Below are 16,836 nucleotides of genomic sequence, written 5' to 3' on the forward strand. Positions count from 1 at the left end.
TTAAAATAAAAGAAATATTTATTTTCAGGTTTCACTTGTACAGGTTCATATCGGGACACAGAGATCAAGACAGTAGTTCATTACCTCACATACAATATTTTTCTGCTGGCAAAACAAAAACTACAGGTGAAACTCTTTACTAAATACAGACATTGTGCTGCTGTTGAGAGTATAAATGTTTGGGCTACTTAAGAGACAGAAAGAGCTACTGGTGATTACCAGTGTGTGTGTTTGTGTCAGAGCATTTCTTCCGTTCCTGTTGGTATGGATGAGGCGGGTCATAACGGTTCAGGTGGGATGGCGTGTGTGTGTCTCACATCTGCTCTCCCAGATCCAACAGTCTGAACTTATCCTGGTTATAGAAGCAGGCTTTTACCACCCGACCACCAAAGAACCTCCCATTCAGATCCACCACAGCTAGAGGAGAGAAGACAGGAAACAAACATTATTACAGTGCAAACATGATTTATTAACATTACTGACTTTTTACTTTTCTGTCAGCTTAGGCCAGACATGTCTGCAATATCACTGCCGATGTATCATTGAGTGAAGACTAGTGAGGAATTGGGTCATTTCGTTCATTTGGACAGTGAACAAACATACTGTCATCCTTACACAGTATATGGGATGGTGCTCCTCTTTGATAGTCTACAGTGTTTTCATCATGGACCATAATTCATGCTTATCAAAGCTTGAAAAACCAAAACGTTGTGGCTATCAGAGGCTTTGGCATTTCCTGGTATTCAAACACTGTGGAAAACACAGCCGTGACATCACCCAAGTTTCCAGGAGTTTCTCCTTCCCAAGAACATCACAGATAAACAACAAACACAGTCCTGGAGGCAGAGTTCAAACACACACCCAGTCTACAGTAGTAAGATGGACACACTGTGAGCTCCTTATCAACGCTAGGTATATGACCTCACAGGGGCGTGTGTTTGAGTAGTGATTACAAGTATCTAGTCATCCTAACACCAATGCCGGGACATTCCCAGTAAAACAGGCACTTCTGTGGACAAAAGATGGATACACGTGCAGAGCCGTGGTGTACTGGTAACACTCCCCGGCATAAGCCACATATATATGTCTCCCCACCGGATACCGGGGTTCAATGCCTGCGCCCACCTTTCCCACTGTTTCTCTACCATTTGCCTGTCTCCCCCTTTGAATTTCTTACTGTCTAAATAAAAGTCAAAACACCTGAAAAAGATAGTAACAATGAGTGTGTCCAGTCTGGTATTAGTAGCATTCTCTATCCTCTTTAGAAATGAATAGGGTGTGTGTGTGTGTGTGTGTGTCCAGTCTAGTGTGTATATATTATGCAGGCCGTGTAGGGACAGCTGTGATGTAACACCTGGGGGAGACAGTCTCACCTGCTTTCTGATCTGGGACAACCCATTTAAACTGGCCCTCAGATTAGCCTTATTACACACGTAACAGTTATATACACACACACACACACACACACACACACACACACACACACACACACACACGCGTAACAGTTATACACGCGTAACAGTTATACACGCGTAACAGTTATACACACACGCGTAACAGTTATACACACACGCGTAACAGTTACACACACACGCGTAACAGTTACACACACACGCGTAACAGTTACACACACACGCGTAACAGTTATACACACACACGCGTAACAGTTATACACACACGCGTAACAGTTATACACACACGCGTAACAGTTACACACACACGTGTAACAGTTACACACACAACAATTACACACACACAAACGTACAATATAGTTATACAGACAAACAAGCACACACATACGTCTTACTGAGACCTGAAGGGCACACACATACGTCTTACTGAGACCTGAAGGGCACACACAAAGTAACCAGACAGACAGAACACACGTTAGGTTGCACTGACCTTTGATGGCTGACTCGACTCTCTCAAACTCCAGAAATATCCTCACTGCTTCATCATCTGTCACCTGGGCAATCTGAGGAGAACACATACTTTAATACACATTATAAACTGGGTGGTTCGAGCCCTGAATGCTGATTGGCTGACAGCCGTGGTATATCAGACCGTATACCATGGGTACGACAAAACATTTATTTTAACTGCTCTAATTACATTGGTAACCAGTTTATAATAGAAATAAGGCACCTCGAGGGTTGCATCGTGCATTAGAACAGCCTTTAGCCGTGGTATATTGGGCATATACCACACCCCCTCAGGCCTTATTGCTTAATTAGTCAACACACTATGAACTTAACCATACACACACACAGACAGACGTATTCCTCTCACCTCAAAGATGACACACTTGATGACCTTGCCGTATTTCTCACACTCTTCTTTGGTCTCCCCCTCCAAATTCTTATCCACCTCTCCTCTGCCCACCATGTTCTAAAACAAACACACTTCATTGAACCTATGCACATAAACAAACACACAACAATTGACAATAAATACTCATGCACAGACACAAAGACACACACACACAGCACCCACCCGTAGCAGCACTACTTTGGTGGGGCATTTGAGGATCTCTGTGAGGGGGTTGACCTCTGACTTCTTGGAGGGGTCCGCTGATGGGAGAAAGAGAACAGAATGTCAACAATAGAAAAAAATTACTGAATATACTGGTAAATGTAAACAGGAGGAGCGTCGTTAAGACTGTGTAGATTGGACCAGAATGTGGACCACAACTGATGTTTTAAGAAAGCTAATTTATCAGATTATGAGAGCGTTCAGGCACTAAACTTTAAAATTAAATTAACACATAATATTTTCATCATTTTCTGGGTTATCAACCATCATAATGTAGGCCCGAAATAAATGTGGTTACTAGTTCCATAATGAAACTTGACCCACATTGAGATGAACAAACTGTATAACAAAAAAATATATATAATTTGCCTGTCAAAATTAGATGGTTTGAGATGAGAACAGATGGAGACAGCACAGACATGGGACAATAAGACACACGGGGCGAAACCGGATGTGATGCGTCAAGGTAGGGAGGAAGTGATGTAACAGTGCCAAACCTATTGAAGCCGAGCCCCAGCCTAAAGGCTCAGCTGCTGCCGTCTGGCTACTGGATCCTGGTGCTTTAGAGAGGGACACACACATTCACATGAACACAGAAACAAAACAAAAAAACAAAAGGACACCAATACACACACAACTACGGTCACAAATGTTGAAGATTAAAATCAGCAATGAATGAAAAACACCAATTTAAAAAACTGAGGATGACCAAACACACAGCTACAAATAACATTACAGTCTTGGAACTAGAAACCAAGACCATTCATTCTGGGCCTATGTAGTACATGATGAAAACAAGCATCTAGACAGGCTAATGAAATAAAGCTTGTATCTATCTTATCTAGTAGAAAGAGATCATGACTATTGGTGTTAGAGAGAAAAGAAGAGGGGGGGTGTAAAAAGGAGAGGGGGAGGGAGTCGATGCCGTGCATATATGATAAGAAAGAGTAAGAGATAAGTGAAATTTGAGAGAAAGACAGGAGAGCTGAGAGAGACAGGAGAGAGAGACAGGGAAATGAGAGAGTGCGAGAAAGGGCAGTGAGACAGGAAGTATGGCGTTACTCTTCTCAGTGGCGTCTCCTATGATGATCTTGCCACCCCTCTTGCTGGTCTTCTCTACAGACAGGGCCGTGCTGAGACCCTGCTCGTGTTTGCCCAGCCCCTGGCCCTCCCGGAAGCCATACTTCTGCATGATCTTATGGGCCACTGTCCCTCTGTTGAGAAAGGGAACATCAGGCAATACCACCGGACAGAACACTGAGCTGCTGTACTATACAGGTTGATGGCATTAGAGGGCCAGTGTTCAGGCTATTTCAGTGTGTTGTGTTTTAAGTTGGGCACGTGAGACTACATACAACTAATAGGACATTCTAGCCCAGTAGGGGAGTATCAGACTCACCCCATGTTGGCCAGGAATGAGTTGGTGGGACCGCCAGGTGGCGAGCGGGGACGGTCGGAGTCCTCGTACATGGGGGGAGGGATGGCAGCTTTAGAGCCACGGGAGGGTCGCCCCTCATCCTCATAGGAGTATGACGAGCCTGGAGGGGAGAGACGGTCAGTTAACGCACACACACCTCACCCTGATGAAGCATGTTGAACGTCATCCTAATGTTGAATAGCACTGCTATCTACTGGACAAACTCCCCCACATCCCAAACAGACAGATACAAATCCCTTTGTGAGCCATTACTCACTGTCTCTACTATCCACGAGCGATGAGGGTGGGGCGATGGCTGCTCCACCCATACCTAAAATAGAGACATGGGTAAGAATCAAGGGACATAGTCTAATCACCACATTCAGTCTGACACATTATCCTGACGTAATCACAACATTATCCTGCCTAAATAATGGCTCCTAATACTGATGATAACTGCTGTGAAGGCTCAGTGTGGAGACCAGTGAAACCAGAGGTAGTCTACTCACTCCTTTTCCTCTTCTCCTTCTCATAGTCCTCCTCCTCCTCATCAGACTCTCCCTCTGCCGTGGGGAAGCGGGAAAATCCGCTCGGAGCGCTGCTGCCCTCGTGTCTGTCCTTCCTCTTCCTGGACAGGAAGCACACACATGAGGTCAGAGAAAGAACGAAGGACAGAACATGGACTGAAATGATGTGCTCACTGTCAGGTCCATATTCCTAGTGTGAAAACTTCTATAAACAATGCGTCATCCTCAGTTTCCTTACAGTTTTCTGAGGGATATAACATTGTCAACAATAACAACAGAATCCTGTTGAATGTTCTAGAAGTGTAGTTTTGGTGCTGTTCCGTAAGAGGAGGTTGTACTTCTCTCTGTCCTCTATCTCCTTCAGTCGTTCCTGCTCTCTCTGCCTCTGCCTCTCATCACGGTGTCTCTTCACCACTTTCTCGTAGTCGTTGGGGAACATGGGGTCATACTCATCAGCCAGGGGGATTAGCGCATCCCCCGAGGAGAACCCGCTGGGTGCTGTGTCCTGACACACACATCACATAAGTCACACATAAGTAACGCACATTTCACATAGACACCCTGACAAATACTTGTCACAGAAACACACACAACCCTCACCTTGAGTCCTGCTGCAATGTGTGGGGGTGTGTCTATGATCTGTCTGTCATCAGCGGAACCTCCTCTCTTTAGGTCGATGACTGGAGCCAGGACAGTACCCTGCTTCATCCGCTGACTCTGAGGGAAACACACACAACGCATCATCCATACCTCTGGATGAGGGGCCAAGGTTCATAGATATGGCTAGGGATGCTTTTGGTAAACACAGCTTTGAGTCATTCCTAAACCTGCGGTGCCATTGGAACCCACCTTAGCCTGGGTCAGAGCTGCCTTCTTTACTTTCAGCTGTGACTGCAGTAGCTTAAAATTCTTGGACCAGCCCTCGGTCTTGGTGTCACTGGTCGCACTCCCGACGCCCATGTCGTCGTAAAGCGACATGGTTCTCTGAGTTTAAAGACACGGGAAACACTATTTTCACGCCACTTCGATACCAAAGTAACTTTTTCGTAGCAGGTTAGGACACTGAGCTTAAGGTTAGGAAAATGGTTAGGGTTAGCGAAAATCCTCTAAAATAAAAACAATGTCAAGACAAAATAGGTAACTGACATAGCTAGCTAACGTTAGTTAGAGCTGTCGACGTTTGGATTACAACAACTGCGCGACCGCACATCACACACAATACACTGAGCAGACCATTACCAAACAGTCCAGTAGGTTTAGAAACTCATTACATTGTATTTGTGAGGACGTAGCCAGCTAGCTAACTTTCAACAACAATTGTATCGGTCTTTTGTCGCAGAGGCACACTAACTATATTTCCCTCAGATACAACCCCTTTCCAACTAAGACTCAAATACTCACCTGATAAAATACAACTAGTAGCCAAATAAATCGTTGTAATGCGTGAAGGTGTGCCTTTTTATAAGCACATTTAGCTACATAGCTTGCTACACACACTTTCAAATCGATACAATAAACGTCATCAAAAATGGTCAACTTCTGCTTCTTTAAAATTGTAATGGCGGATCGCAGCCAACTGCAAGGTGCATACACTGCCACCTACTATACTGGAGTGCGAGGCCGGTCACGGCTCCTATTAATCTATTTCTCTTATTTAGTTCTGTGTTTTTGCCTACTGTTCTGGAGTGTGAATTAATTACACTTTGTGACACAAAATGGGAAAGGGAAAAGGCAAGAAAAATTGCCCTACACCCATTAAAACCTCACCACTATTCCACTAGCTGGACCTATCTGATCCTACATCACGCAGGCACGGCAACCTGGAAGGACTGGACACTATTGTTCAACACACCTTGTAACTCTTCTGCAGTAAAATCTTGAACATCCAAGTACTTCTCTGCAGCTGCCACCACAACATCTATTTTCTGTAATTGACATTCCATTTCTGCTTACAGTTGATAACCATGGCTATAAACGCCAAGAAACCAACCTTACATCATTCCTTTCACTCTCTATTGGCCTCAGCCTACTCACAGGTAGCCTCTTAGGATCCCTTGCCCTGGACCCATCTTCCTCTACTACTCTCTTCACTGCCTCAGCATATGACACCTTATGTAGTACTCTGATCCTGGCAATCTCAACCTGCTTTTTTCTCAATGGACACTTCTGATCTCTGGTACCATGGGTACCCCTACAGTTAACACACACAACTTTTTCCACTGATACTACACATTCCTTTGTTTCATGCCCTCCTGCATACTTCTCACAACTAGGAATCTCCTTCCTAAACACTGCTGCAACGTGACCATAAGCTTGGCAAAATGGTCAACTAGTGAGCAAAGTTGCTTTTATTTTGCCTCCAATTTCTTCTTCTTCTATGATATCATGGCGGTCCACAAACAATCGTTTAAGTACATGCCGCCACCTACTGTGCTGGAATGTACAATCAATCATGATCTGGCCAATTCTGTACTACCATGAAAATAAATGTCAAAATCAAATAAATCCTGAACTTCTACCATACCCTCCCCACTCCCCCAAAATCCCCTCCCCAACCCCATTAAACTTTATCTATATCATGCTGAAACACTCCACCCTTAGGATTGTTCAGCATGTCAACAACCATTTCAACAGTAACATCTGTTACCCCCAATATCTATTTTGCTGTCTCCACAACCTGAGTCGTATTGATAACCTTACCAATAAAAGCTATGAAGTCAAATGTATTAATTATCAAAGTGTCCTTTGACACCGCACATTCATGAGCACAAGATTTCTGAACAGGCCTCAAAACCATGCCAGGACCATCAGAAGCACCAGCCCTGACAGTAGGTCCACTTACTACAGGCTCTACCAATCTGTTTTACAGCCTCTGCATATGATACATCATGACTGATCCTATATCTCTGAGCCTCTCTAGCCTCTCTCTGTACCTGGCATCCACCAAATGCTGCACTGTGTTCTGCCCAACAATTACAGCACTTAACCTTCACATTGCTTCCACATTCACTGTAATCATGTGCCCCTCCACACTTGGCACATCTTGTCTTTCCTTTTCACTGTCCCATTCTTAGGCATTTAAAACACTGCAGTGCATATGGGACAAATTCTCTAACATTGAAACTAAGGAATCCTATCTGTACTTTTCCCGGCAAGACTTTCTCAAACCTCAGCATCACTGATAACTTTAACTTCTGTGACCCTCTTTCCTACTGATCAACCTTTTGGCCTCAATCACTCTGCCTCCCTTCACATTTTCTTTAATATAATCTTTGGACATAGATATTGGGACCCCAGTGATGACTCCCCTCAATCTAGCATAAGCACCAAGGACATGGCTTTTAATCTTCTTCCCATTAAGCTTTTCCATTTTCAGAATCTTCTCTTGATGAGCATGGCTACCACACAATATTAACCATCTACCATTTCCAATGAACCAAGCTAATTTCACTTCACCTACCTCTTTCTCTACGGCATTAGTTAGTCGGATAGGGTGTAAGTGAGGCCCTGTGGTCTCATCAAACACTATCTTGCCTCCACCTAGTGTTCGGATGACCACATCTGGAAAACAAAACTCTCAGATAACCACTAGATGGGGATAGAGGACAACTTTTTCACAAGTGTTGACCGTATGCGGACCTCACACGATGTCATAGTCACAGAGAACAATGAGCCAGATATTTCATCGGATGTATAAGTCTGAAGCATCCGGTTGGCGTTTTCACTCACTACCAAATATGGTGATGACAAGAAGCCCAGTGGCCGACAGTGGGAGAAGATGGAGCGAGATGGATTTTGCCCGATATTATGTTAATTTTCTTATCGATGAAATATTTGATCTCAATACAGTTTTCTGTTCCCAAAACAAGAATCTGTTACTAACAGAGTATATTACATTTTGTAGATTTTACCCTTTGCCAAAGTTTATAAAATTGCGTTGTTTAGAAGGAGTGCAAGGGCGAATTGAGATATTGCACAGGCGCGCTTCACAGAGTAGGCGTTCCCTAACGGAAATATGCAAATATATGATAGAACGCGCCAATAGGATCTGGCTAGCTCGTGCTTGGCTCTGCCCTCCTCCTTGCTTGTTCTGCCCACTATGACTAAATTGTTCACGTTGGAAACGGCAGGCTGTGGTCTATCTTAGGTTAGTTATAAAAATCTATGACATAGTCTTACAATTGGAATCAATGATTGTATGTTGGAATCCAACCAACACAAGCCACGTCTAGCAATCCAAAGGTTGTGTTCAAATCCCATCATGGACAACTTTAGCATTTTATCTCATTAGCAGCTTTGCAACTACTCACTACTTTTTTTGTTTTTGCCTTAGCACTACACAACTGATTCAAATGATCAATTCATCATCAAGCTACAAGTGGTATTTATGTATTAATTTGTGATGCTATCCTTGATATGATCCTGCTGTTGTCACATGCTACACATGCACATGCATCTGTCTATCCAATGTTATCATGCTTTGTTATAAGGGATATTATACTTTAGTAATCCACATTGACCTGGTGATGTAAAAGTCTAATAATGACATTCTTCCATATTCCTACAGATACCGTGTAACTGGAGATTCCTTCAAAACTATTGCCTACATACCGTGTAGGGCACTGCAAGGTTGGGTGACCAGGGCCATCTGGGACTGCCTCCTGGGGAAATTCAGGTGTGTGAAGGCTACCTGTGTCCTGCATAACTTCATCAGGATGGACACGAGGACCAGGAGGGGATCTGCAGCTCGCTGCTGTGTGCCAGAGGAGAGGTCTGCTGCTCTGCAGGATGTTTCAAGGATGGGGGCCAACAACGCAGCACGGGAGGCAATCCATGTGCGGGAGATCTTCACCTCCTACTTCTTCGAAGAGGGTGCTGTTCCCTGGCAACACCATAGACTACACTATGCACAACCAAATGCTCTTTTAAGAGCCATCCACATTGCAATTAGAGTATTCCTCCATTTAATTAGCTATGTCAACTGCAGTTATTAATTCCCAGTTTCTCTCCTTTTGATTTCTACTTCTCAGGTGAGGGTGCTATTCAGGTAAGGGTGATGTCTGTACAAAAACAAAACATTCTCTTTTAAGAGTCACCCATATTGAAAACATTTAGAACAATTAGACACCCTATAACCCACACCTACACACTCATATATTAATCGGATTGTGTTGTGCAGTAAGCAGGCTCAGGTGTATAACTGTGGCTCCTTCCACCTTCAAAGAATAGGCAAGTGGACCAACCATGGAGAATAGTGGCGTGGGAGCGGTCGCCGCTGGTGATTTACATAAAGTTGGGAAATCGTTAACTTTTTAACCGTCTCCCACGCCACTTTCTCACCGCCCGACGGTCCCCCGCCCTCTCCGCTTCTCACCGCTTTCCTTCCATTTAAAGTGAATGGGAAGCGGTGTTAAACCGCGCGGTACCACGTGCTAGTGTACACAGGGCATTAATCCCTAGGTAACGTTAGCAACAGTAAAACATATACTTTTTTTAACAAGGCAAGTCAGTTAATAACAAATTCTTATTTACAATCACGGCCTACCCCTGCCAAACCCTCCCCTAATCAGGACGATGCTGGGCCAATTGTGCGCTGTACTATGGGATTCCCGATCACTGCCGGTTGTGATACAGCCCGGGATCGAACCAGGGTATGTAGTGACGCCTATAGCATTAAGATCAGTGCCTTAGACCGCTGCGCCACTCGGGATATGTATTGCAAATTCGTAACATATTGTACGAATTGCAAATCGTAACATATCATTCAAAATGGATGGACATTCACAAATTAATACATACTATAGGAAACGTAACATATCATACTATTTTTAATACTGAAGAGTTACATTTACTATGTTACGTGTACCCCTGAGTCCAGGTTGCAGCCGTAGACTTAAATGACTGAGAATGAAAGTGAAAGGACCAAAGTGGGAGCTACAGATTCCGGCGTTATCACAGACCACATAAAAAGTTATACAATACATATTATTTTCCTGTGGCTCAGTTCATCATCAAAGAGACTTGAAAGAGTGTCCTTGATTTAACATTGGAATAGCAGGCGACAGGGTCATGCAGCTGCGTCTCATTTCCCTCCTTCTTATCATCAACGTGTGTCGACTCGGTACTGTCAGGCGAGGTAAGTACATTTTGTCTGTTACAATTAGGTAAGGGATAAACGTAATCCCTTTGCGGAGTTCATTTTCCCAAGGTGTTTTACAGAACGGCGGAGTTTATCCCGCTTATACCAAAGAAAACAATATGAAAGCACACATTTACCGGTAGAAATATTTGTTTTTCCGTTGGTATTAAATTTTTATAAGCGAATTCATACTTTCTCATATTTTGGTTGTTAGTTCGAGATGGATCCTCCCACGTTTCTATTTTGACCAGCTGTTTTCAGCAATTGATATATTTTTATTCGGTTGTCAAATAGGCAGGTTTGCTAGCAGCAAATTATTTTGCTAGCTAAATACGCGACCCAGTCGTTCGTTCGATGAGTTCGATATATATGGGCGCGAGTCGTTCGTTCTTTATGTTCCGGTGCCGTGCTCAGTTGCAACGTTGGTATCCCTTGCTTGCTGCTAGCTAGGCAACTAGCTGCGCTCTGCAGCCAGAATAACAGCAACGTTTATTCAGTTGCGTTTGTTTAAACTGTTTATCCCACTTATACCACAGTTACCAAAGAAAACAATACTATAAACACAAATTTACCGGTAGAAATAACATTTAACCAAATGTTAGTCTAAAAGAAATGGGAGATAATGTCTAGATTTGTTTTACAGTGTAGACCTAGTATAAAAACTGAACAAAAATAGCTGTCTGGTGGCTGGTCTCAGACGATCCCACAGGTGAAGAAGCTGGATGTGGAGGGCCTAGGCTGGCGTGATTACACGTGGTCTGCGGTTGTGAGGCAGGCTGGACATACTGCCAAATTCTCTAAAAATAACATTGGAGGCGGCTTATGGTAGAAAAATTAACATTAAATTATCTGGCAACAGCTCTGGTGGACATTCCTGCAGTCACACCCGTCGCTAGGGGCGGGCCATAGGGGGCCGGACCCGCCCCCAAAAATGCTTGTGCCCCCCCCCCACTTGAGGGAATTTATTATTAAATATACGTACTGTATGCTAATAATAATTGTGCCCTGCCCTCCCATGCATTTCATATGCCCCCCTTAAGACTGAGGTCTGGCGACGGGTCTGCCTGCAGTCAGCATGCCAATAGCACGCTCCCTCAAAAAATCGGAGGTATTGTGTTGTGTGACAAAACTGCACATTTTAGAGTGGCCTTTTATTGTCCCCAGCACAAGGTGCACCTGTGTAATGATCATGCTGTTTAATCAGCTTCTTGATATGCCATACCTGTCAGGTGGATGGATTATCTTGGCAAAGGAGAAACGCTCACTAACAGGGAGGTACAGGCCCTCTGTAGCTCAGTTGGTAGAGCATGGCATTTGCAACGCCAGGGTTGTGGGTTCGATTCCCACAGGGGGCCAGTATGAAAATGTATGCACTCACTAACTGTAAGTTGCTCTGGATAAGAGCGTCTGCTAAATGACATAAATGTAAACACATTTCTGCACAACATTTTAGAGAAAAAGCTTTTGGAACATTTCTGGGATCTTTTTCTGTGATCTTTTATTTCAGCTCATGAAACATGGGACACTTTACATGTTGCGTTTACATTTCAGTATAAATTGCCTGGCTGAGCTGATGAGACAGTGGATTGCGCAGTCAGATGGAACAGAGTAAATAGGCATTTCAACGTCCTAGATTTAGCCGATGGTAACTTGTGGAATAGACACCGGCTGGAATGCGGTTTTAACTAATCGGCATCCAGGATTAGACCCATTCGTTGTATAATTCCAAGGTAATGTACAGAACGTCAGCATTTTATCCCTTCCTTACTATTTATTGATTTATTTCACACTGAATAATAAGCATATTATGTGTTTTTCTTTCTGTCATTTATTCATTAATGGTTATTTGGTGTGTGTGTGTGTTGTTGAGGATGCTACTCACCTGTTGGGGGCTGCCATCCGCATAGATTGTACAACACTCTTAAAAGGTGTTATCTAGAACCTAAAAGGGTTCTTTGGCTGTCGCCATAGGATAACCATTTGAAGAACCCTTTTTGGTTCCAGGTAGAACCCTTTTGGTTCCAGGTAGAACTATCATTCTCTCATACACTTTGAAAAAAGGGTTATTCGGCTGTCCCCATAGGAGAACCCTTTTTGGTTCCAGGTAGAACACCTTTTGGTTCCATGTAGAACCCTCTGGCGAAAGGGTTCTACATGGAACCATGACATAGACTGTCTAGGTGAATCCAGGTGAAAGCTATGATCCCTTATTGATGTCACTTGTTAAATCCACTTCAATCAGTGTTGATGAAGGGGAGGAGATGGGTTAAAGAAGGATTTTAAACCTTGAGTCAACTGAGACATGGATTGTGAATATGTGCCATTCACAGGGTAAATGGGCAAGACAACAGATTTAAGTGCCTTTGAACGGGGTATGGTAGTAGGTGTCAGGTACACCGGTTTTAGTGTGTGAAGAACTGCAACGCTGCTGGGTTTTTCATGCTTAACAGTTTCCCGTGTATATCAAGAATGGTCCTCCACCCAAAGGACATCCAGCCAACTTGACACAACTGTGGGAAGCATTGGAGTCAACATGGGCCGGCTTCGCTGTGGAATGCTTTCGACACCTTGTAGAGTCCATGCCCCCCCAAAAGGGGGCGCAACTCAATAATGTTTTGTACACTCAGTGTGTTTGTGTGTTATTTAATGCATTTGTTGACGTAATGGCAGTAAGGCCAAATTGAAAAGTTTCATCAAATAATTTTTACACATTTGTTTCAGATACTACCAGGTGTCCTAAAATAGATAATCAAATAGCTTGATTGTCCATGTTATTACTATCTTAAATCAATTATAGCTTAGGGTAGTAGATATAAAGAAAAATGTGTTTTTAATAAAAAAAAGCGATGGGCAATTATTCTTTACCCAAATGGTCCCCAGAGGAAGAAGGCCTAATTACCGGTCTCTGGCACAAATAAGTTTAAGAAATGCTGAAAGAAACAATGTCCTTACCTTGAAAGCAGTCTAAGCAGACAGAGGCCAGTTATGGACCTAAACTCAAACACTCATGAAAACATGAAACATTTCTTGTCTATAATCAAATAATGTTATTTTGGACATAATATACTCTGATATAAGTTATATAAATGGATAGAAAGATTTGTTTTAAATATACATTTAGGAGAGATTTTTGAAATATATAAGACACCTGGAACCACCTCAGTGGCCTTGTGGTTGAAGTGTCCGCCCTGAGATTGCAAGGTTGGGAGTTTGAGCCCTGGGTGAGTCCTACCAAAGACTATAAATGGAACCTGATGCCTCTCTGCTTCGCACACAGCATTAAGGAGATGGATTGGGGGTAAGGCCTTGTGACAGATTAGGGGGTGTACTTGTACATCAAGTGGCTTCATGCTACAGAAACAGAAGATACAATGCCTGGGACTTGTTATGGATAAAAGCCTATACATACAGATTGGTATAATATATCTGTTTTCTTGCATATGTTGACAAGATTATAGGGATTGACCGAAGGGGAATATTGACCAACAGAGCATCTTTGAATAGTACTCTTCATGTACACCTCAAAAACAAACTAGGGGTTTTTATGTTTTGAGCTTCTGCGTTGTATATTAAAGTGTAATATTGGGATGTAAACTCAGACTTAAATACATTTCAACTCAATATCTGACATGGTACAGGTGTCTTCTTCAATTTGCATCAATAACCATATGTGTGTGATTTTATACTTTTGATACCATGAAGATTTTGAAGACTAACAAAAAACACACTGTGTGACCCTGTTATAGCCCATTGTGAAGCATGGAGTGAACACTATTTAGCACTGGGCACTATTTGACATGACAGGAACCTGCCACATCTGTGGGCCAACCCAATGAAGGCTCTTTTAAAGTATCTCTGAAATGTAATAGTTAAGCATTTTCACCCCTATTGTCTTGCTTATATTGTCCTTAAAACACTACTCAAACGTATCTTTCCTCTCGTACTATGTTTTCTACTAACCTTCCAGAGAGACCATGAGTCATGGCAAACCTTGTTAAAGGCCCAGTGCACTCACATTTTTTCTTCTTCTGTATTCTGTATTATATTATGGAACAACAGAAGAAACTAACATTGTAAAAGTGTTAATTATTTTGTGATAATGTGTTATGTGAATTATTTAACAAACTATTTTAGTGTCTCTGTGCGTCTCCCAAAAGGTTGTAAGTCTTTTGGGATTTAAGTAACGGCCAGAGTCCCGGTCTGCATAGTCAGAGATATTTATTCATTGAGAATTCTGCCATCACAATTTCAGAGTCCATCTTTTATACGCATAAGTCATACAAAAATAAATCCCTTCCCTCTGTAGGCGGGCTGTAGTTTTCCACTCTAAAACTGCTCTACTGACCTTCAGTTCACACACATATACACACATGCATACACACATACATACACACACACACACACATATCCTACTCCCTGCTTTACTCAGTTATTGCCGTTCTCACAATACTCTGCACCATGTTTTCATAACAGTTTCTCCCCTCCCTAAATTGGGAGGCCTCTTTATCTTAGTTTCTCAGTTGTCTTTGTTGTCTGGCCTAACTCTTTTTCACATTGCTAAATAGTGGCTCAATGCCATAGCCTTTACTGGTCCTACACTCACACATTTCTAACACATTATACACAGTTTCAGGGTGTAATAATTAGTCATTAATAATTAATCTATCAATTCCACCCTTTGACTAAATATTACACACATACAAAATATATGTTGTTATAGAAATGAATCACACTCATTGAAGTATATAAGTTGGTTTGCATATAAAAACATTACAGGTTCATCAGTGTTACCCCATGATTAAAAGCGTAACGTTACTTTTTAGCAATGGTAACTAGTACATCATCCTTAAAACGAGACTTTAATACACAAAAGATCATTACAATAACTTTTAAACTAGAGATTTATAGTTCTAGGAAAACATCCAGTCTCAAATTATCTGGATCGTCGTCGTCCTCCACCAAGCCTGGTAGGTCATATCCTTCATTCCTTAGGTCGGAGTCCGGGATTGGGCCGTATCTCACCATCGTTTAGGGAGCTATCAATACCAGAGTTCTCAATACTCAGAGTTTAGGGAGCCAGTTCGTTCGCCAGCGTGGTGAGTCCCTGAAGCGCTTTGGTCACGGACCCGTCCGGTGCTGTATTGTTGGGGATGAAAGTACAGCACATAGATCCAAACAGAACACAAACTCCGCACCGCTCAGCCAAAAGCATATCTAAAGCTATTCTATTCTGCCATGTCATTAAGCTAGTTGCCGCTGTCTGCTCAGCTAATCCCTTTATTGCATCACGAGTGTGGTTTATAAATCTTTATAATTTATCCAATCTACGTTTTTATTAATTGTTGACCACCAGAAAATACTTGATTCAAACCCAGCTGCGATCTGATTCCTAGCTTTAAATTGTTCTGGAACCCCTCGAGGTACTGCTATCCCATCAATATATATCCTTTCATCAAAGGATCCCGGGAGGAGGTCCTACTTTCTACGTGACAACTCACCAGTCTCTGACACGTTTGATTGTTTGCGTATGTAGGTGAGTTCACAATCTGTTATCACCACACAACCATCAGATGTCAGCACGGGCCTGGTTTTGGTTCCTAAAATCCTCTGGCTGCAACAAAGAGGAGAGATTAGTCATGGTCTCTTTAGTTGTGACATTCTCTGTGTGGGAGCAGGAGCTAAGATGCCCAACCCTGTATCCTATCTTACTAGTCCTAGAAAAACAATAAGAATCCCCTGAGACTTCAAACGGAGGCAACCTAGGTCGGGGTGACTTTGTTATCGGGGGATACAGATAGTGCAAGTTACTACAAGACTCCTTCACCACAGCCCCGGTCTGACTACCTCCCTCAGAGAGGTTTACAATATAGGGTGCCCCAGTTGAAGAGGATATCTCACTTGTTCAGGTCTGTAACCTGTTTTAGCGTAATTCAGACTTTCAGACAGTACCTACCCTTATATGGGTCGCACTGCCATTTCTGGTAATTCCCTACTTTCACAATACTACACCTGTCCTTAAACTGTGTATGGAGATTGACATATTCCCTTCTCACGTGTTCTGCTAGGGTGCTCTCTAGTTCTATGTCTGCCTGTCTGGTCCTGCCAACTGTGGCATTCTGTAAGGTCTTCCAAACACTTTCTCAAAGGGGGATAACCCATCTTTATCTGGGGTTACTCTAAATTTCTTCCCTTCACTCCGTGATAACTCTATAAAATCAATT

The 16,836-nt window shown here is 42.8% G+C and overlaps 2 protein-coding genes across 3 annotated transcripts in view; one reads left to right on the top strand and one right to left on the bottom strand.

The window, feature by feature from the left end:
• On the bottom strand, positions 1 to 6,012 carry LOC121543576 (splicing factor 45). Of its 2 annotated transcripts, XM_041853568.2 has the most exons (13): positions 5,878 to 6,011; positions 5,326 to 5,460; positions 5,077 to 5,193; positions 4,815 to 4,981; positions 4,459 to 4,577; positions 4,227 to 4,280; positions 3,932 to 4,070; positions 3,595 to 3,746; positions 3,030 to 3,092; positions 2,494 to 2,570; positions 2,290 to 2,388; positions 1,903 to 1,975; positions 1 to 417 (listed from the first exon to the last, which is right to left on the bottom strand). In XM_041853568.2, exons 2-13 carry the CDS (start codon positions 5,452 to 5,454, stop codon positions 314 to 316), a joined length of 1,293 nt encoding a protein of 430 aa, XP_041709502.2. In that variant the 5' UTR covers positions 5,455 to 5,460; positions 5,878 to 6,011; the 3' UTR covers positions 1 to 313. The 2 variants fall into 2 exon arrangements, with proteins under 2 accessions (XP_041709502.2, XP_041709503.2); XM_041853569.2 differs by lacking the exon at positions 3,030 to 3,092 and having other exon boundaries at positions 5,878 to 6,012.
• Positions 6,013 to 10,374: 4,362 nt separating this feature from the next.
• Positions 10,375 to 16,836, top strand: part of LOC121542498 (interleukin-15 receptor subunit alpha) — a 31,018-nt gene continuing 24,556 nt past the window's right edge. Inside the window, exon 1 of the mRNA XM_041851892.1 lies at positions 10,375 to 10,612. Within this exon, the coding sequence (XP_041707826.1) occupies positions 10,546 to 10,612 (67 nt within the window). The 5' untranslated portion in view covers positions 10,375 to 10,545. The remainder of the gene's footprint in view (positions 10,613 to 16,836) is intronic.

Source organism: Coregonus clupeaformis, chromosome 20 (genome assembly GCF_020615455.1).
Source record: "Coregonus clupeaformis isolate EN_2021a chromosome 20, ASM2061545v1, whole genome shotgun sequence".
In the NCBI taxonomy this organism is placed as follows: domain Eukaryota; kingdom Metazoa; phylum Chordata; class Actinopteri; order Salmoniformes; family Salmonidae; genus Coregonus; species Coregonus clupeaformis.